The sequence below is a fragment of the Carya illinoinensis genome, chromosome 3 (genome assembly GCF_018687715.1).
Source record: "Carya illinoinensis cultivar Pawnee chromosome 3, C.illinoinensisPawnee_v1, whole genome shotgun sequence".
NCBI lineage: Eukaryota > Viridiplantae > Streptophyta > Magnoliopsida > Fagales > Juglandaceae > Carya > Carya illinoinensis.
The window spans coordinates 9,597,810-9,616,457 of record NC_056754.1 but is presented as its reverse complement, the minus strand read 5'-3'; the positions used below and the strand labels follow the sequence as shown (position 1 = coordinate 9,616,457).

Below are 18,648 nucleotides of genomic sequence, written 5' to 3'. Positions count from 1 at the left end.
TGCCTAGTTATTTTTGGGCCGAAGCGGTAAGTACTGCATGTTATGTTATAAATAGAGTTATGCTAAGGTTTAAGTTAGATAAAACTCTCTATGAGCTTTGGAATGAGAAAAAACTTAACATTGGTTACTTTCATATATTTGGATGTAAATGCTTTATTTTGAATGACAATGATAATTTAGGCAAGTTTGATGCAAAATCTGATGAATGTATCTTTTTCGGGTATTCTACTAATAGTAAAGCTTATAGAGTATTCAATGAAAAGATTTTGACTGTACAAGAATCTATGCATGTAGTATTTGATTAATCTAATTTTCTACTTTCCAAGAAATCCATTGATGAAGAAACAGGAGGTATAAATAACACGGAAAGTCTCAATCTCAACAAAGAGAATACAATAAAGGAAGTTCAACATGGAAACAACAGGAAAGATCATCAAAATTTAATACAAGATGTAACCAAACAGTGAAAATTTGTAAAAGATCATCTAGTGGAACAAATTTTGGGTGAACCTCTATGAGGTTTAAGTACTCGATCATCTTTTAGAAATATTTGCAATCCTACTGTTTTTCTATCTCAGACTGAATCCAAAAATATTGATAAAGAACTTTTTGATGAATCTTGGATTTTAGATATGCAAGAAGAGTTGAATTAATTTGAAAGAAATGATATTTGGACACTTGTTTCTAAACTTAAAAATCATACTGTTATTAGAACAAAATGGATTTTTAGAAACAAGAAAGATGAGTCCGAAATCATTATTAGAAATAAGGCTCAACTTGTAGCTCAAGATTTCAGTTAAGAAGAAGGAATCAATTATGATAAGACATATGCACCAGTCGCAAGATTAGAAGCTATTCGAATGCTACTTGCATCTGCTTGTTATAAAGATTTCAAACTTTTTCAAATAGATGTTAAAAGTACTTTCTTAAATGGTATTATAAATGAAGAGGTATATATTGAGCAACCTTCAGGTTTTAAAAATCATATTTCCCCAAATCATATTTTCAAACTCACAAAAGTACTATATGGACTCAAACAAACTCCTAGAGCTTAGTACGAGAGACTTAGTGGTTTCTTGCTTGAAAATAGTTTTTCAAGAGGAAAAATCGATATAACTCTTTTTATTAAATATGAAAATAATGATATTCTTTTGATTTAGATTTATGTTGATGATATAATATTCGGTGCTACTAATAAAAATATGTGTCAAGTTTTTGTTAAGACTATACATGTATAATTTGAGATGAGCATGATGGGAGTACTTATACTCTTTCTCGGATTGCAAATTAAGTAAGTAAAACGTAGGACATTCATCAATCAATTAAAATATATTAAAGAATTACTGAAGAAGTTTGGGATGGAAGGTGCTAAGGAAATTGGAACACCAATGAGCCCATCAACTAAACTTGATAAAAATGAATCCGGTAAATCAGTTGACTCGAAGATATATCGAAATATGATTGGTAGTTTATTATATTTAACAGCCATTAGACTAGATATTATGTTTTGTGTGTTATTATGTACACGTTTTCAATCATCTATAAAAGAATCACATTTAATTGCAGTTAAGCGCATTCTTATATATCTTAGTGATACAATTAACCTAGAATTATGGTAACCTGAGCACACATCTTTCAATCTAATCAGCTACACAGATGCAGATTATACTGGCTGTAAAATAGATTGAAAAAATACTAATAGAGCATGTCATTTCTTAGGTCATGCACTAGTTTCCTGGTTTAGTAAAAAATAAAATTCTGTTGCACTATCTACTGCTGAGGCAAAATATTTTGATGCAGGTAATTGTTGTGCTCAAGTTCTCTACATGAAGCAACAACTTGAAGATTTTAAACTCACGTATAATCACATTTCAATAAATGTGATTATATAAGTGCTATAAATCTTTCAGAGAACCCAATACAACATTCTAGAACTAAGCATATTGAAATAAGATATCATTTTTTTCTAGATCATATGTAGAAAGACGATATAGTACTAGAGTTCACAAACACACACGATCAGTTAGCAGTTATTTTCACAAAACCTTTACTAGAAGATATATTATGTATGATAAAAAAAAAATAGGTATGATGCATGCTATGAATATCTCTTAAAAGATAGACCAGAGTCAATAAAAATAGAGAGAGATTTTTTAAATACTTTTACATAAATTTGAAATTCTTAGTCTCATGTTTGAGACGCTCATTCTTTTCATACAATATCATGTCATTTTTATCCATGGAAACTGACAAGCGGAATGAAAAATCTAATAAAGATTTCAATTGTTTATTTTTCTACCGAATAATTCCTTCCCTTGTGTGAGATTCTTGAACAATTCGTTGAAGTATAAGAATTTGTTCTTTAAGCTTTTCAATTTCATGATTTCTGACTTGTAACCGTTGAGAAAAAGAAACAATAGAGGAGGAGTGGTGAGTCCCAAGACTCACCAAGTCATAGATAGCATCAGAATCTGACTTATTAGCCAAATTATTATTTTCTTGCTGCAACATCACACTAATAACAGCTGCAAAAAGGACAGGAGGTTGAGGTGTAGAATACCTCATGGATGAATCTAGAGGAATGTTAGAAGAATTAGCCATTGAGAAAAGAATTGAGAGCTTAAAGCGAAAATGTTGAAGGAATGCAGATAAGTTATAGAGATAAGAAGAAAATTTGATGCGGATTGGATGAATTTTAAGACTGATTTTATAGATATAACATAAAGAACAAGACAAACTATCATCCAAGTTAAGGAGAAATGTGATTTTTTTTTACTGATTGGTGAAAATGACAATTTTTTTAGAAACTCGGAGCCTTCAATCTCGTTTGTTAACAACATCAAGCGATTTTTTTTTAAATCTCTAACCACACTTGTCGAGTCACGGACGGTTCCATTTTTTTAACTATCTACAGTTTCTACAAACGCACTGTTTTTTCAGTCCATTTACTTGTTGCAGATCCTTTTTAATGATGCCAAAAGGGGAGAAGTGTTAGACTAGAACATTAACATTATTTGAATTGCTAAACTTATTATATATGTTTGGAATTATATTCATATTTTTGCTTGAAAACTAACGCACATTCTCAGGGGGAGCTTAAGTATTAATACAGGTTTCAGATTCTATCAAGTATTTGTCATCATTAAAAATGGGGAGATTGTTAAACCTAAGGTTTCAAATTTTGTGTAATTATATATTTACACATGGATTTTGATGATAACAAATGAATTCAAAGAATAAATGAGTCTCAAGTTCAAGTTATCTACACAATAGAGTCAAACACATAAAAGAAATAAATATGAACAAGAAGGGAACAAGTTCACATTAAAGTCATAGAGTAATGTTGTAAATCTCTTAAAATTTTGAAATTAAGATTAAGGCTCAAAATTAATATTTTTTTATAAAGCATTAAAATACATTTTTAACATTTGTATGAATATTTTGAAAATTATGAAAGATGATTGATTGTTATCTTTTACATGTGCATGTTTTATTTGAATATTTTCAAACGTGATTGATACTTTTTTTGACTTATGCAAAAGGTAGATATTTTTGTTTGAAAAATTTGAAAAGTAAAGTATACTCCTTTTGTTATATGCAAAAAGTAAAAAGATTAGGTTTGAATTTTTTTAAAAAGTAAAGTGTGCTCTTTTTGTTATATGTAAAAAATAAAAGATTAGTTTTAAATTTTTGGAAAAGTAAAGTGTGCTCATTTTGTCATATGTCAAAAATAAAATATTAAGTTTGAAGTATTTGAAAAATAAATGATATTGTCTTTGACAATTGAAAAAGAAGAACCTTTTATTTGAATTTTTTTGAAAAAGTGAATGATGTTGTCTTTGACATGTGAATCTTTTTAAATTTGAATATGAAGTCTTATATGCCTATAAATAGATCATTTGAGAGCTTCACATTCACAACATCTAGAACATACAACATTTATTCAAAACTTTCATTCTCTCTTCTCTAAGTATTGAACCTTAATCCTTATTCATTTTAAGAGAGATATAGTTTGCACTGTATTGTTCTTATTTCACTTATTGAGGAGTGTTTTCTGATAACCTATCCATTATCAGCTCTTATATCAATAAAAGAGTGTATATACCCTTGTGCTTGTAGAAAGTGTTCTACACAGGGAATAGTTGAATCATCACGTATAAGGTGATTGTAAGTGTAGAGGGTGTTATACACGGATCCTTTGTAGCGGTATTGTTCAAAGATGTAATAGGTTTCTATCTCTACCTGAACAAGGTTAAATAGTGAATTTGGGATCTTCAATAGGTAGTTTGAGGCGAGGACGTAGGCAGTGGAGCCGAACCTCGTTAACATATTGAGTTTGCTTCTCTCTTACCCTTACTCTTTATATTTATTGTTGTTTCATATTTTGTTTATATTTTATATTGTATATTTGATTTATAATTGTTATTTTTTTTAAATACAACTCAATTCACCCCTCTCTTGTATTAGTCATATGGGCAAAAAGAAATATTATGTAGGTACTTCTGAGGTTGAACAGTATTTTATGGAAGAGATCGAGGCACCTAGTGATGTATTTCAGTTATTAACTTGGTGAAAAGTTAATTCAACCAAGTATCTATTCATTTCCCATATTGTCTGAGATATGCTAGCCATTTCTATCACTAGGGTTGCCTCTGAGTCGACATTTAGCACTGGGAGTCAAGTATTGTATTTTTACCGAAGTTCATTGTCACTACCTACTGTGGAGGCCCTCATTTGCACACAAAACTGGATAAGTGATACGCCTATTGGACTCAATACTATTGACATTGATGCTAAGAGCTATAGGTTTGAATCAGGTAACTTTATTTAAGTATTTCAAATGATTTATTTAATCATTTTTATGATTTTATAAATCTATTAAACTCTACTTTTTATGATTTCATAAATATAATTATAAACCTTAACATACTTGCCGATGACTGATAATCTGAGTTTGAGTCTGAGATAGACAACCATTGGGTATTGGGATGTAGTTAATGGATCATGAATTTGAAGTGTGGATAAGTTGATAAACCTCCTTTAAATTTTATTGATAAGAAATGATAATCAAATTTTACTTTTAGCGTGTTCAATTTTTTAAATCATTTTTTTCCTTTTATTGATTGTGACTTTTTATCTTAATTTCAGGTATTATTAATGACAAAACACGGTGTTGCAGATGATGTTTTTATTTTTATGGACTGTTCAATATGTTTTTCCTTATGGCTTATTAGAAATAAATTGTTTTTATTATTATCCATGTTTTGAATTATTGTATATGAGTTTTTGAATGATGTATTATATTAAATTTTTTTTTTTTTTTTAGGGCTCAAAATTGGCCCAATGGCCCTTAAATTCCAATTGGTCAATTGGGCCCATTAAATAATTGGAATTCCGATCAAAGTTCCAAACTTCAACCTCTGATCAGAGTTAGAGCTAAATTTGCCTCTAACTTGGAGGTCAGAAATTGCTTACCCAACTCCGTCGGAGTCGGAGCTCACCCCTCCGTTTATGTGTTCGCAACAGAAACCTGCTAATTAATCAAAACGCCGCGTATCACTTGTTCAAACGACAACCCCTGCTTCCATAATTGATACGCTGCGTTCCCTGGTCCACTGCATTTCACTTCTTCAGCAAACGGTGTCGTCCCGAGATCCCTCACATTCCTTCGTAAATCTACTTCCAGTTCGCACTTCACTTCGCTTTTTGGTCTTCCTTTCCCTTCTTTCATCTAGGGTTCCTAATAGCCAGTAGCTTCGGCCGCCCCAACCAGAGCTCCACACCCCCGCTAAGGTCTTATTCTCTCTTTCGCTCCCTTAGTAATTATTATCACACCGAAGCTTAGATTTTTATCTCTTTGGTTAGTTTTTGCAATAAGAACAGTAACATTCGTTTCCTAAATTTTCATTTCGTAATTGGGTTTGGGAAAGCTTCACTCAGATCCAGTTTTTATTTGTTTGTGGCGTTTGTAATTTGGCAGGAACGGAAGCAAGAAAAGATGGCTTACGCAATGAAGCCGCCGAAGCAGCAGGGTGTGGACGAACCCCAGGAGCAGATTCACAAGATCAGGATCACCCTCTCCTCCAAAAACGTCAAGAATCTCGAGAAAGGTACCCCCGTAGTTCTTTGCTATCAATTTTTTTTTCTTTTTTACCAAACAGACATGGCCCATATGCCATAATTGATATTACAACGAATTCATGTATGGGACACTCATTTTGTTTTCCGTCTTGTATACTTGGAATCTATCAGTTTGATAATTTTGATTTTTGTTTGCTTGATAGTTTGTGCGGATTTAGTTCGTGGTGCCAAGGACAAGCGTTTGAGGGTTAAGGGACCAGTGAGAATGCCCACCAAGGTTCTGCACATTACCACCAGGAAGTCCCCTTGCGGTGAAGGTATATTTTCATATTTCACTCCTGGGATTCAAGTGCTTGGCTGTATGAGAGTATATTCCTGATTTTAGTGGTCACTTTTTCAATATTCATTTGGCAAACCCATCTTATCGAATTTGAAGCATTTTGATAATTAAAGTGGTTGATGTTGTTATGATGTTCTCAGTGGTATGTTTACATCACTATGGCATGCATGGTTCTTTGGCCTCTTTTTTCTTGATAATTTCTTTAATGCATCTTGTCATCAGTTACCTTAATCTTGAATTGAGCGGAGCTTAATGAAGTGGATGTTGGAGGAAATTTGTGAGGAATGGGCGGATATTGGAAGTGGTTGTAAGGGTGTTTACACCAAACTAAAAGATGGAAAGGAGAGATTCAAAATAATAACCTGGGTAGGGATGTGGTTGAGGTTAAGATATCTCAGATGTTTGCAGCCCACACAACTGAAGGTCCAATTACATCACTTCATCTTTAATCTTTTTAATAGTTTTTTTTCCTTATTGGTGCTTGGTGTCTTAGAACAAAGTCCCGACTGATCCAAGGTGTTGAAAGGCTCTCAACAAGGAGTTTCCTACCCTTGGATAATTCAGGGTGAAATCTCCCAAGTCTAATAGCTCCTAAAAATTGTTTGCACCTGGAGAATCCAAACCTTAGACTTGGAGGGAGCAGACCACCAAGACCAAGGCCCTTATCACCTGAACCATTAAATGACTAATCAAACTAAACCATCTTCTTTTGAACTAATGTGTATTTCTAATGATAGCTAGGTCTTATGATGTCATAATTTTTCTGTTATTGAAATTTTTTATGAATTGTTTGGTTTGTTTTTTGCAGGCACCAACACTTGGGATAGATTTGAGCTTCGTGTCCACAAACGAGTAATTGATCTCTTCAGCTCCCCTGATGTTGTTAAGCAGATCACCTCTATCACTATTGAACCTGGTGTGGAGGTTGAGGTTACCATTGCAGATTCTTGAATATAGACTACTAACAGTCTCACACTTCCAATCACCTAGTTAATTAGATGTCCTTAGTTTCAGTTTCCCAGTTTTTTTGGAACATGTCAAGCCTCAAGCTTGAAGGATGCTGTTGGGTTAATGCATTACCTATTTTTTATGTGAAAGACTTGTGCAAGGAGGGATTTTTTGTTTTGGTATTTTTTTTCCCCGTAAATTGAGGTTTTTGAATTATTAATTACTGCTATATTTGATGTTAAATACCATAAGAAATGTTTTTTTGGTCATACATTCCAATTAGCGTCTAAAACATCTATTTCATATGTGAGAAATTGATGCTGTAACAAGTGTATTTTAACTTGTTAAATTTGTTTCCGGAACTTGTGAATCTTTACTAGCTACATAACATAGTTTCTCATCTGGTGGTGTAACTGAGGAAATTATGAGTTATTAGGTAGTCTTGGAGTACTAATAAGTGGTACTTTCATGCTGTGACGATGTTTTCCGTTCGTGCTTCAAGAAATGGAAAACGTGAGTGAGATGATATAGTTTTATTTTATGTATATCGTCCATGCAGATGGGAGCCTGAAAATAGCATTTTCTTTGATATTATCAAGCGTTGTATAGGATGAGTGTAGTTTGAATGAAAAAAATATTAAAAGCGTATTCTAATTTGAGTTTTGCTACATATAAGTACAGTTTGCGCATTAATCTGTGTATTAACACTGATTTATTTATATTTAAAATTTAAATTAACATTATTTTTAATAAAATTTATTTTTTGATTAATTATATTATATTAAGACACAGATTAGTATATAATTATGCTTGTAACTATACTTTTCTTTCTAATTTATAGGATCAAGAACCGCAATGAATATCCAGTATAGGATCTCTCTATTCAGCAATTTAAAGACTCAGAAGCTCGAGTTTTCTGTTCAGATTACAGTGAATTTAGGGACACCAATGCACAATGGTTGAGTACTGAAGCATTAAATAATGTCTATTAATATTTGAAATACTAACTACGACAGCACTACTCATTGTGTCTAGTCTTAGGTATGTACACTCAATGGGTTTGGGTAACGAAGAGTGTCGTGAAGAGTTATGAATATTAATGAAAAATTGGTGAAAAGTAATAATAAAGTAATAAATAATAATAATAAATAGATAAAAAATAATGAATAGTAATTAAAAATATGTAAAAAATAATAATAAAATAATAAATACTAGTAGAGTATTATAAAAAATACCTCCGCACTCTCACTATCCAATGATTAATTATTTTTATGTCCACACAAGGAAGTTTTGATGAATATTCTTTTTACTATCCATTGATTAAATATGGCTAATACGTCGAATGGAGGTATTTTTATGTCGACACATGGAAGTTTTGATGGAAGTTTTTTTGTCGTCCCGAGATCCATGGCTGGGTATTTCAAAGTCGAATGGAGTTGTATTTCTCTTTTAAGTTAATTCCACTTTCTGTTGGGTTTTAATGAACTATTTTAGTTAATACATAATAATATAATAAAAATTATAATAAAATTAACATGAAAATGAAATCAATTTAGACTAGGTACGAAAATCTCATTTTCTTGAAAGAGATTCAAGTCTTCTATACTATACGAAATTTCAAATGAAACGGTGCAGCAGATCTCCTCTTGACTTATTTTTTTTAAAATACAACAGCTCAACTGATCGTTGTATAGTTCAAACCTACTCTGCACAAGTAGTTGAACCCAAAGCTCTACTAAAAAACACACATCTCGTCTGCAAATAATCCAAAAAATATGACCTACATTTCTTTAGTAATGTAGAATATAGTTATACTAAATTACTGATTCACCGCAACTAATATTAATAATATATAGCTTTACTAATAGTCTGATGCTAATACTATTATATAGTTATACTAATCATAATAAATAAATCACTATAAGTCTATAAATATATATATTTAGTATCAACGTATTATTTTATTTTTTAATGTATAACTGTAATATATAGTACTAGTATATATTAATATATTAACATATTATAAGAGTTATTGTATAAATTATAATATATGTATAAATTTATAATAATATTAGTGTAGTTAACGTATTAAATCACTATAATTACATAGATTATCACTAACATATAGTGTTTTAGTAATATTACTAGTCTACTAGTATAGTTATTAGTTAATATAGTTATAGTATTAGTACTAGTGTAATTGTGTATTCTTAATTTATTAGTTATAGTAAATAAGTTAATAATGTATTATTCATTATAGTAAATACGTTAATAATTATTACTATATACTAATAGACTAATAGTATTATATTTATACTAATATATATATTAATAAATATATATCATAGTATACTATATGTATATATATTAAATTATTTAATGTATCACGATATAAGTATTAAAAAAATGCTCATTATGCATTAACTATCATAATACATTGATATACTCAAGTAGCAATTAATATCATCAATATAATTTTAATAAGTTATTTTTTAATGAGTTAATTAAATAATCCACATTAAATAGTTTATTTTTCTTTCTAGTTCTTTTTTAGTATTTTGGCTTAAAATTGGATAAATTGTTAGTGGGCTTTTATTATTGGACCAAAAAATATGGGATATGAAAATTGGTCCATTTGGAATAGGGTTGGACCTACTAGACCAAACCTAATTGGCCCGGTCCTTAGGTTGCTCAGTCTGATCCAGGGTGGGTTTTGAACGAATAGGTCCAGTCCGATCCTATCCACAGAACCTCTCGGGATTGGACCAAACTCCCCTTAGTTGAGTTAGCAATAATGGTTTGTTTTATATTTCCAGGCACAATCATCCACATTAAAAACATAACGTGTAGTTGAAAGATAATCACTCGACAAAGTATTCCAATCGGCATCATTAAAGCTTTCGAGCACAGCAGAATACTTTTTATAAAATAAGCCATAATTTTTTGTATTGGATAAATATTTCATTATCCTATCCATTGCATACTAATTGCCTCTTCCAAGCTTGGTAATGAATATACTAAGTACTCCTACCGCATAAGCAATGTCAGGTTTAGTACAATCAGTCGCATAACGTAAACTCCCACAATCATGCTAGCATATTCATTTTGATTAATCACATCATCATCATTTTACATAGAAAATAAATAACACTAGGATCAAAAGAAGTAACAACATGCTTGCATTCAACATAATTATATTTCTTTAATAATTTTTCTACACAATGCAATGATTAAGAAAAAATACCATCAAATATTTTGGTGATTTTCATACCCAAAATAAAATTAGTCTCACCAAGATCTTTTGTATCAAAATAGTTACTAAGCATGCTTTTTGTTTCATCTATCACATGCAAATTAGAACCAAATATCAATAAATCATCCACATATTGGCTAATAATAACATGAGAGTTTTTCCAAGATTTATGATAAATACATTTATCACTTTTCTTTGACTTATAGCCATTCTCAATCATGCAAGAGTCAAATTCGCATGCCACTGTTTAGGGGTCTATTTTAAGCCATATATGGATTTTGTTAACTTACACACTTTGCTTTCTTGCCTAGGCTCAAGAAAGCTTTTGAATTGATCTATATAGATTTTTTCATCTAGGTCCCTATTAAAAAAATCTGTTTTAAAATCTATTTGATGATTTTTTAAATAATAGATTGTTGCAATGATAATCAATAATCTAATGGATTCTATTATTGTGACGGGAGAAAAAGTATTAAAAAATAAGATCGATTTTTTGTTTAAAACTTTTTGTGACTAGCCTAGCCTTGAATTTTTCAACCGTTCCATCCGGTCTAATTTTTTTTCAAAGCACCCATTTACACACTATGATTTTGCAACCTGGTGGTAATTCAACTAATTTTCAAGTTTTGTTAAAAATTAGTGAATCCATCTCATCATTCACAACCTCTTTCCAAAACATAGAATCAGGTGATGTTAAAACTTCTTTTAAAGAATTTGAGTTTTCCTCAATATTATAAATATAATAGTTAGGACCAAAATCTTTTTCAATTCTAACTCTCTTAACGCACTCTTAATGGATTAGTTAAAGCTAAATGACACTTTTAGTTAATGGGAGATGAATTTTAGGGCTGTTCAACCGGGTTCCAACCCGGAAAGTCGGGTCCACCCAAATCGGAATCTGGGTTTTCAATCCGGGCTGGAACCCGGACCGGGTTAACCCGGGTCAGATCCGGGCCGAAACCCGGTTGAATCCGGTTTTTTAAAAACCCGGATTCCGGTTCCAGATTCAACCCGGTTTTTTTTTTTTTTTTTTTAAGTCTGCAGCTTGGATAAATAGGAAATTAAGACATACATGTTTCGGTCATTCTAGTTTTATTCTCTTGAACAAATCAAACTCACTCAAACTTTCTTAATGAATCATTGGAGTAAAGGTTTTATACTTAATTGGTACACCGCCTTCATAAAACTGTGGAAGAATCCTTTTAAAATTGGCTTTTTTTTAACTGCCTGAACCAAAAAAGGGGGAAATATTAATATTTTTCCACCACTTCAATGATTTTATCTTGTCAAACCTGTTTTAAATGAACGGTTTCAAGTACCAACTCTTAAAAATAAAATCTAGCATACTAATTGATCAAAAAAGCTACATTTAAATGCAAACAAATCTCCAAAAAATATAAGAACGATTGAAGTAAAAACTTCAGCAGCACTTTAGACTTCAATTATCTTCCCCCATTAGATTCAGCTTATATAAAATATACTCAGCAGCACTGTAGAAAAAGAAAGATGCAATGTGTGAGCAAATAAATAAATGGTATCTTAGCTATGCACACAAAATTAGTCCAACAAAGACCTATTTGAAAACTGAAAAATAAAAACAGATTTTGATACAGATTTTCTACAAACAAGAAAACAGATGCAAGCAGTAGAAAGCACGTTATACATGCAGTGTTCATTTCCAAAAATAGATCATATCATCCTTTGTTTTGATAAAATCCACTTGGCATATCCAAATACATAGCACATTGTTTTGAATTCAAGTTCCCATAAAACATTGACATTTGTACATATCCAAATATCATCTTAAACCCAACAAAACCAACATGTTCAAATCAGTTATTTGTGTGTTGATTCCAAACACCCTCTGCATAAGCAGTAGCATGACCTTCCTCTTTTGCTGTTCTCATAAACTTTTCATTCTCTCCTATAACATACTAGGCATTTTCAGTGTGTAAAATCTCTGGTTGATAAAGTACATGCATGAAGTTTTTATTTAGGTGGTTAGAGTTTGAAACTCTGGTTTTTGACAAGAGGAGAGTGAAAATCTCTAGTTGATAAACAGTCAAGTTGCAATAGGTAAAAATATTTTGATAACAATATTTTTACCTTTCAGCATAGTTAGAATGTATTTAGGTCTTTTTCTGTATACTTCCGGTGTACATGGCTTTGACCTATCTCATTCATATCAATAATATCTATCTTTTACTTATAAAAAAATTTTGATCCAATATTAGTCCCTGATTTTGTAGGGTTTTAGCTAGCTAGCTAGGATTTAGACTTAAAGCAACAAAGTTAAAATATGAGATATAAAAAAAAGTGCAGAGGAATAAGAGAAAGCACGCATTGCCTAATGGCTAATGGTGACAAAGTCAGAAATCAGAAGAGCAAAAAACCATATAAAATTCGCTCATTTAAACCCCCCATCAATCTCATCACCCTCTCAACCAAACGAGTCTCCTTCTCCTTCTCCTCCTCCTCTTCCTCCTCCTTCTTCTCTCTGAAAAACCAAAACAGCAGAAACAACTACTATGGTGGTTCTTTCTCAGCCTGCAGCATTAGACGACTACTCTTTGATACAGACACACAAGCCCCCTGACTTGTTCACTGGAATTCCAGTGGTGGACCTCTCAGACCCTAATGTCAAGACCCTTATAGCTAAGGCCTTGGAATTTGGGATCTTCAAGGTGGTGAATCAAGGATTCCCAGTGGAGTTCATGAAAAAGCTGGAAGCTGAAGCCCTCAGGTTCTTCAACTTACCCCAGTCTAAGAAAGACAGCGTTGGCCCTCCTGACCTATTTGGCTATGGCAGCAAGAGAATCGGTCCCAACGGTGACGTGGGTTGGATTGAATATATCCTCCTTAACACTAATCCTGAAGTCATCTCCCACAAGTCATTTTTCATTTTCCAGGAAAACCCAGTAATATTTCGGTAAAGTCTCTAAACAGAGTCCTCTGTTTCTCCTACAACCTCTCTTTGAAAAATACTTCTGTTTAAAAAAAATCGTCCATCTAATCCATTTCAAATGCAAAAACAACCAAACAAACCAGAGATTCTGAACAAAGCAAAGGTAACATAGTAGAAAAACATTTAAGCAAGACCCAGAGAGAGGAGAAAAACTGACCGAACGGCACACAGCAAACTAATGAAGACGATCGCGCGACGTGAGGAAGAAGACGGCACGAGGATGAAGACCAAGCACGCGGATGAAGACGAGGCACGAGGTTGAAGATGATGGCTAGGGTTTCGGAGAGAGTCCTCAGACTGATTTCGGCGTAGAGAGAGAGAGAGAGAGAGAGAGAGAGAGAGAGAGAGAGAGAGAGAGAGAGAGAGAGAGAGAGAGAGAGAGAGAGAGAGAGAGAGAGAGAGAGAGAGAGAGAGAGAAGCGTTATATATAAACCCGGGTTATAATCCGGAACCCGGATTTCATACTCGGGTCCGGACCGCATACATGCGGTTTTGAAAATCCGGATTTCGACCCAGATAAAATCCGGGCCAAAACCCGTAACCGGAAATCTGGTTTTCCGGTTTCCGGTGCGGGCTGGGTAAAACCCGGCCCGTATGAACAATCCTAATGAATTTGACTTTAGCTATTTTAGTCTCTAAATTTGAATGACTATTTTTTATTATATTAATAATAAAATAATATGAGATGAATTTAGCTCTGGTTATTTCATTCACATCAAATCCCTAACATTAGATTATCTATTTTTTCGTTACATAATAATAAAATAATTATTAATTTAAAAACCACAAACGTCTAATTAAATCAATTATTAATTTATTTATTTTTATCGTATTATTTAATGCTAATAACCACAAATGTCTAATTAAAAAAAGAACTAACTCTAAATTAATAGTTATTCATAACAAAATAAATTAATGTATGTACACTAATCCCAGTAACATCGAGATGTATGTACAGTAATAAAATGAATTTATTCATGTAAAATAAATTCATCTTAGTAACATCGAGTATATCCTAGTAATGGACGTAGCAAAATGAATTTATTCATGCAAAATAATTCCGTAGCAAGAGAATTAACATCAAGTATATACTAGAATGAGAACTGAGAAGATGAGAAGGTGAAAGAAAAAGAATAATAAAATATTAATTTGATGTATGTACATTAGCTCTCAAATTTGAAAATTATTTTAACGTAGCTAAAGTCTAATTTTTTAGAATTTAGCTAATCCATTACGCTTGATTTTTGTTGTCTAATAGCTAAATACTCAATCTAATCTATTGAAAATGCTCTTACTCATTCTTAATTCGCAATTTTCTTTATTTTATAGAAAGGTAGAATAACTAGCTTAAGGTTAGGTTTGGCAAATAATATAAAACATAAAATTCTGATTTTATCTTATCTCATTATTATAATTTTTTTAAATTCATACATAAAATATAATAAATAATTTAATTTTTTTAAATTTTAATTTAATTTTTTTAATTTTATAATAATAATAATATTTTAAATTTTCATTTAAAACTAAAATTTTCCATATCACTTACCAGAAAAAGTATTTTACCTAAATTCTTGACACGCACTGTTTTTTAACTGAGGTCTTATACCCTTGTTGACATAGATTCAAAAGAGTCAGAAAATTTTAAAATTTCCGCAATTATTTCATGTATATAATGATTGACCTGTTTGCAATCATGTTTCTGGTGCAAAATAAGGATTGGGTATAAAAAAGAAAGTAATGTTATATATAATTATATAGTGTATAAATATTATATAGTCGTTTAAAAAATAATAAAATTTATGATAAAAAAATTAATTTTTTTATGTGAATTTTATATTAATTTATATTTTTTAAATAGACTGCATGGTACTTATATAATCACTATTATAAATATTTTTTTTTTTTAAAAAATACAATACTGCACAAGATACTCAATCCTAATAAATAAATAAATCACACATGCCATAAAAAAAAGAACTTTATATACAATCTTGTTTAAATTAACAGAATATGTGTTATATTTAATACATGAATTGGTAGAAGATGCAAAAAGCTAGCTCAAAAATAGAACATCCAAGATACCCTATTCTGATCATAAGCCATCAAAATCAAACAACATGAAAAACCTGGCTACTAATTAATCTCAGTTACAGAAGTTTTAACCATTCTTGAGTACAAGACAAGAAAGAGAACGTCATGGTGCTGCAAATACCATGCATTTGGAGGCTCTGTTTGTGTGTGTGTGAGAGAGAGAGGCCCCAGTCAGATGAAAAGAAACAAAAACAGTCTCACGATAAGCATGATTTCCAATCACATACCGATTCTGACGATTACTGTGGGTGGTTTTATTTGTTGATCTTTTGTAATAATTTGATGGTGTCGAGCCACATCATTTCATTGCTTTTGTTTCACCTACAAATCATGACTTGGAGAGTTTCTTTCGGTTCTTTTTCATCAAACAGGATTGCACTCTCTCTTTTCAGTCATTCGTGTCCCCCCCCCCCCCCCCCCAATCATCATTTCTGAAAAATTATCTTTTTCTTAAACCATAAACACCACAACTCAAGCTTTAATTATCTTCATCAACGCGTTTTCCTATGTAGAAATTATGTCGTTGAACTAATTAATCGTTTCAACCCTGGAAAGAACATCGTCAAGAAAAGGAATCAACCACCCAACAATATCAATTTGCAGAAGATATTTTCACCTACGAGGGTTTCTGTGGAGATTAATATGGCACGAAATTCAAAGGGCTTTGAAGGTTGAGACCCAAAATTCAAGGAAACAAAGGCGAGTGATTTTGATTTTTTTTTTTTTTTCCTCATAACATAAAAATCGCTGCTTTGATATCAGGAATAAAGTAATTGACATCATCGTTGCAGAAACCCAAAAGGTTCAGATTAGGGGCGCTACCCGCACCGTATGGTGCGGGGTAGCCCGCACCCCACTCCGCACCATGCGGGGGTGGGGTTTTTCTTCCCGTTATCCACTCTCGCATTTTCGGGGTGGGGTACTTTGCCCCGCTAGGTGGGGTGCGGGGCAGATACTCAATCCGTCCCGTTTTATTTTCACTTCAAATATTAACTATATTTTATTATTTTAAAAAATTATTTCTATTATTAAAAGCAATAAAAAATATATGTTTAGATCTAAATTATAAATTTAAATTTTATAAATATGACTATAATTTAAAAATTATGTCATTTTTAAATTTACTAATGCATATTTTGTATAAGTTGTAGTGTAGTAGTTTTTAAACTATATAATTTTTAAATTTGTTAATGCATAATTTGTGAACAAGTCTAACAAATTATAATATATATATATTTATATATACACAATTTGTAAAATATAAATATATATTTATATATATAAACATATATTTATGTTTTTGTAAATATAAATATTTATGTTTATATATATATATATATATATATATAATATATATAGGTGAGGGCGAGGCGAGGGAAATGCAGGGCGGGGTTGGGCTCTCCCCGCCCCCCGCCCCCTCTAGGGGGACTAGATGCGGGGCGGGCGACCCATGCGGGGCGGTGTATCCCGCCCCGTCGTGCGGGGGCGGGGCGAACGGGAGCGGGGTAGCGGGATGCGGGGCCCCGTTGCCCACCCCTAGTTCAGATCCCTATCTTGCCAAACCATTAACATTTCTAAACTTGTCCATAACCGATACGAGAGAGGTCTTTGATTACAAGGCCTGGAGCCACGGCGGTGGGGGCCTCCACAGGGAGATTCCACAGTAGTGGGGGCCTTGACGCAGAGGTAAAATGATTCTCGCAAAGCTGTGTTGGCCTCTTTTGCCAGTCCTTCTCTATATATGGTCATTGGAAGTTAACCTCATCCACTTATTCTTTTGCATCACGAAACAAGTAAGGAAAATAATTTACAAAAGGATTATGTAAAAAGAAAAAATTATAAACTCATGTGGTTAAATATGGTCTATTAAATTATAAAATTATTTTTTTATAAAATAAATTTAATGAATTTTATAAATTTATATCAATTTATAAGTTTATTTTATATAATTTTTTTATATTTATAGAAGTTCTTAACAAATAATCAAAATGACTTTTCAAAGAAAAAATGAAAATTACATTATATTTCCAAAATTAACTTCAAGGTTTTCTCACCGCTTTCGGAGCTACTATTGACATTTTTTTTTTTAAATTTTGTGATTAAAGACATGTTTTTTAATAATATTGTAAATTTTTTTAAAAAAATATATTTAAAAGTATTAAAAATATATATATAAAAATAAAATAAAATACTAACATAACTAATAATCTCATTGCAAGCGGTGGACGTAGAACTATCCATTAGAATTACATAAGACAGGAGAAGTGTGATTTGTTATATATAAAAATTTCATTACATTGATTGCAATCCATGTTCCTTAATTGAGCCAAGGAAGAGACAGCTAAAGGCAACTTGTTTTGATCCAACAAATAAAATTGGATTTGGTTTGAAGTCATATTCAGTAGAAAGACAGTGCGATTGTATGCTTTTTTTGAACATTTCAAATCAATTACGACGTAGATGCTCTTTAATGGTGTAATTTAAAGAGAGATGGACTTGAATCTTAATATTGAATATCGTTTTAGCTAAAATCTTTAGATACGATAAACTCTACCATCTAATGGGCACAGATTAATATGAATTGAGTTAAGTGAGCGGTTGAAAATATCATAGTCTAAAATATGTTTTACATTTTAAAAGATAAATATTACGGTTATAAAAAGATTTTTAAAAAATAAATTAATATTATTTTAATTAATATATTAAATTTATTTTATAATAAAAATAATTTTATAATCTAATATTTCATATTAAATTATATTAATTTATAAATTTATTTTTATAATATCTATTTATGAATCTGGTATTAATATTTAAATGCAAAATATAGATATTTATTTTCTGAGAGAATCATTTTGGTTTCCAAATTCCATCCGTACACTGACAGCTTAAAATCATTTCCCCCACTGGGAACCTTTGCGTTTTGCAGCAAATGTTGGACCATTTAAATCCGTAATGTTTTGTCATATC

At 31.5% G+C, this 18,648-nt stretch overlaps 2 protein-coding genes across 2 annotated transcripts; both read left to right on the top strand.

Annotated features, from left to right (window-relative positions):
* Positions 1 to 5,630: 5,630 nt before the first annotated feature.
* On the top strand, positions 5,631 to 7,638 carry LOC122303144 (40S ribosomal protein S20-2). Its single transcript, XM_043114768.1, has 4 exons — positions 5,631 to 5,793; positions 5,981 to 6,110; positions 6,285 to 6,398; positions 7,230 to 7,638. Exons 2-4 carry the CDS (start codon positions 5,999 to 6,001, stop codon positions 7,370 to 7,372), a joined length of 369 nt encoding a protein of 122 aa, XP_042970702.1. The 5' UTR covers positions 5,631 to 5,793; positions 5,981 to 5,998; the 3' UTR covers positions 7,373 to 7,638.
* A 5,512-nt stretch (positions 7,639 to 13,150) lies between these two features.
* Positions 13,151 to 13,555, top strand: LOC122304452 (gibberellin 2-beta-dioxygenase-like). The gene has a single exon (XM_043116727.1). It carries the CDS (start codon positions 13,151 to 13,153, stop codon positions 13,553 to 13,555), a length of 405 nt encoding a protein of 134 aa, XP_042972661.1.
* The last annotated feature ends 5,093 nt before the right edge of the window (positions 13,556 to 18,648 follow it).

Coding starts and splice junctions, on each gene's coding strand:
- LOC122304452 (XM_043116727.1), top strand. CDS start 13,151: ATGGTGGTTCTTTCTCAGCCTGCAGCATTAGACGACTACTCTTTGATA.
- LOC122303144 (XM_043114768.1), top strand. CDS start 5,999: ATGGCTTACGCAATGAAGCCGCCGAAGCAGCAGGGTGTGGACGAACCC. Junction 6,111..6,284: donor CGTCAAGAATCTCGAGAAAG/GTACCCCCGTAG, acceptor TTTGCTTGATAG/TTTGTGCGGATTTAGTTCGT. Junction 6,399..7,229: donor GAAGTCCCCTTGCGGTGAAG/GTATATTTTCAT, acceptor TGTTTTTTGCAG/GCACCAACACTTGGGATAGA.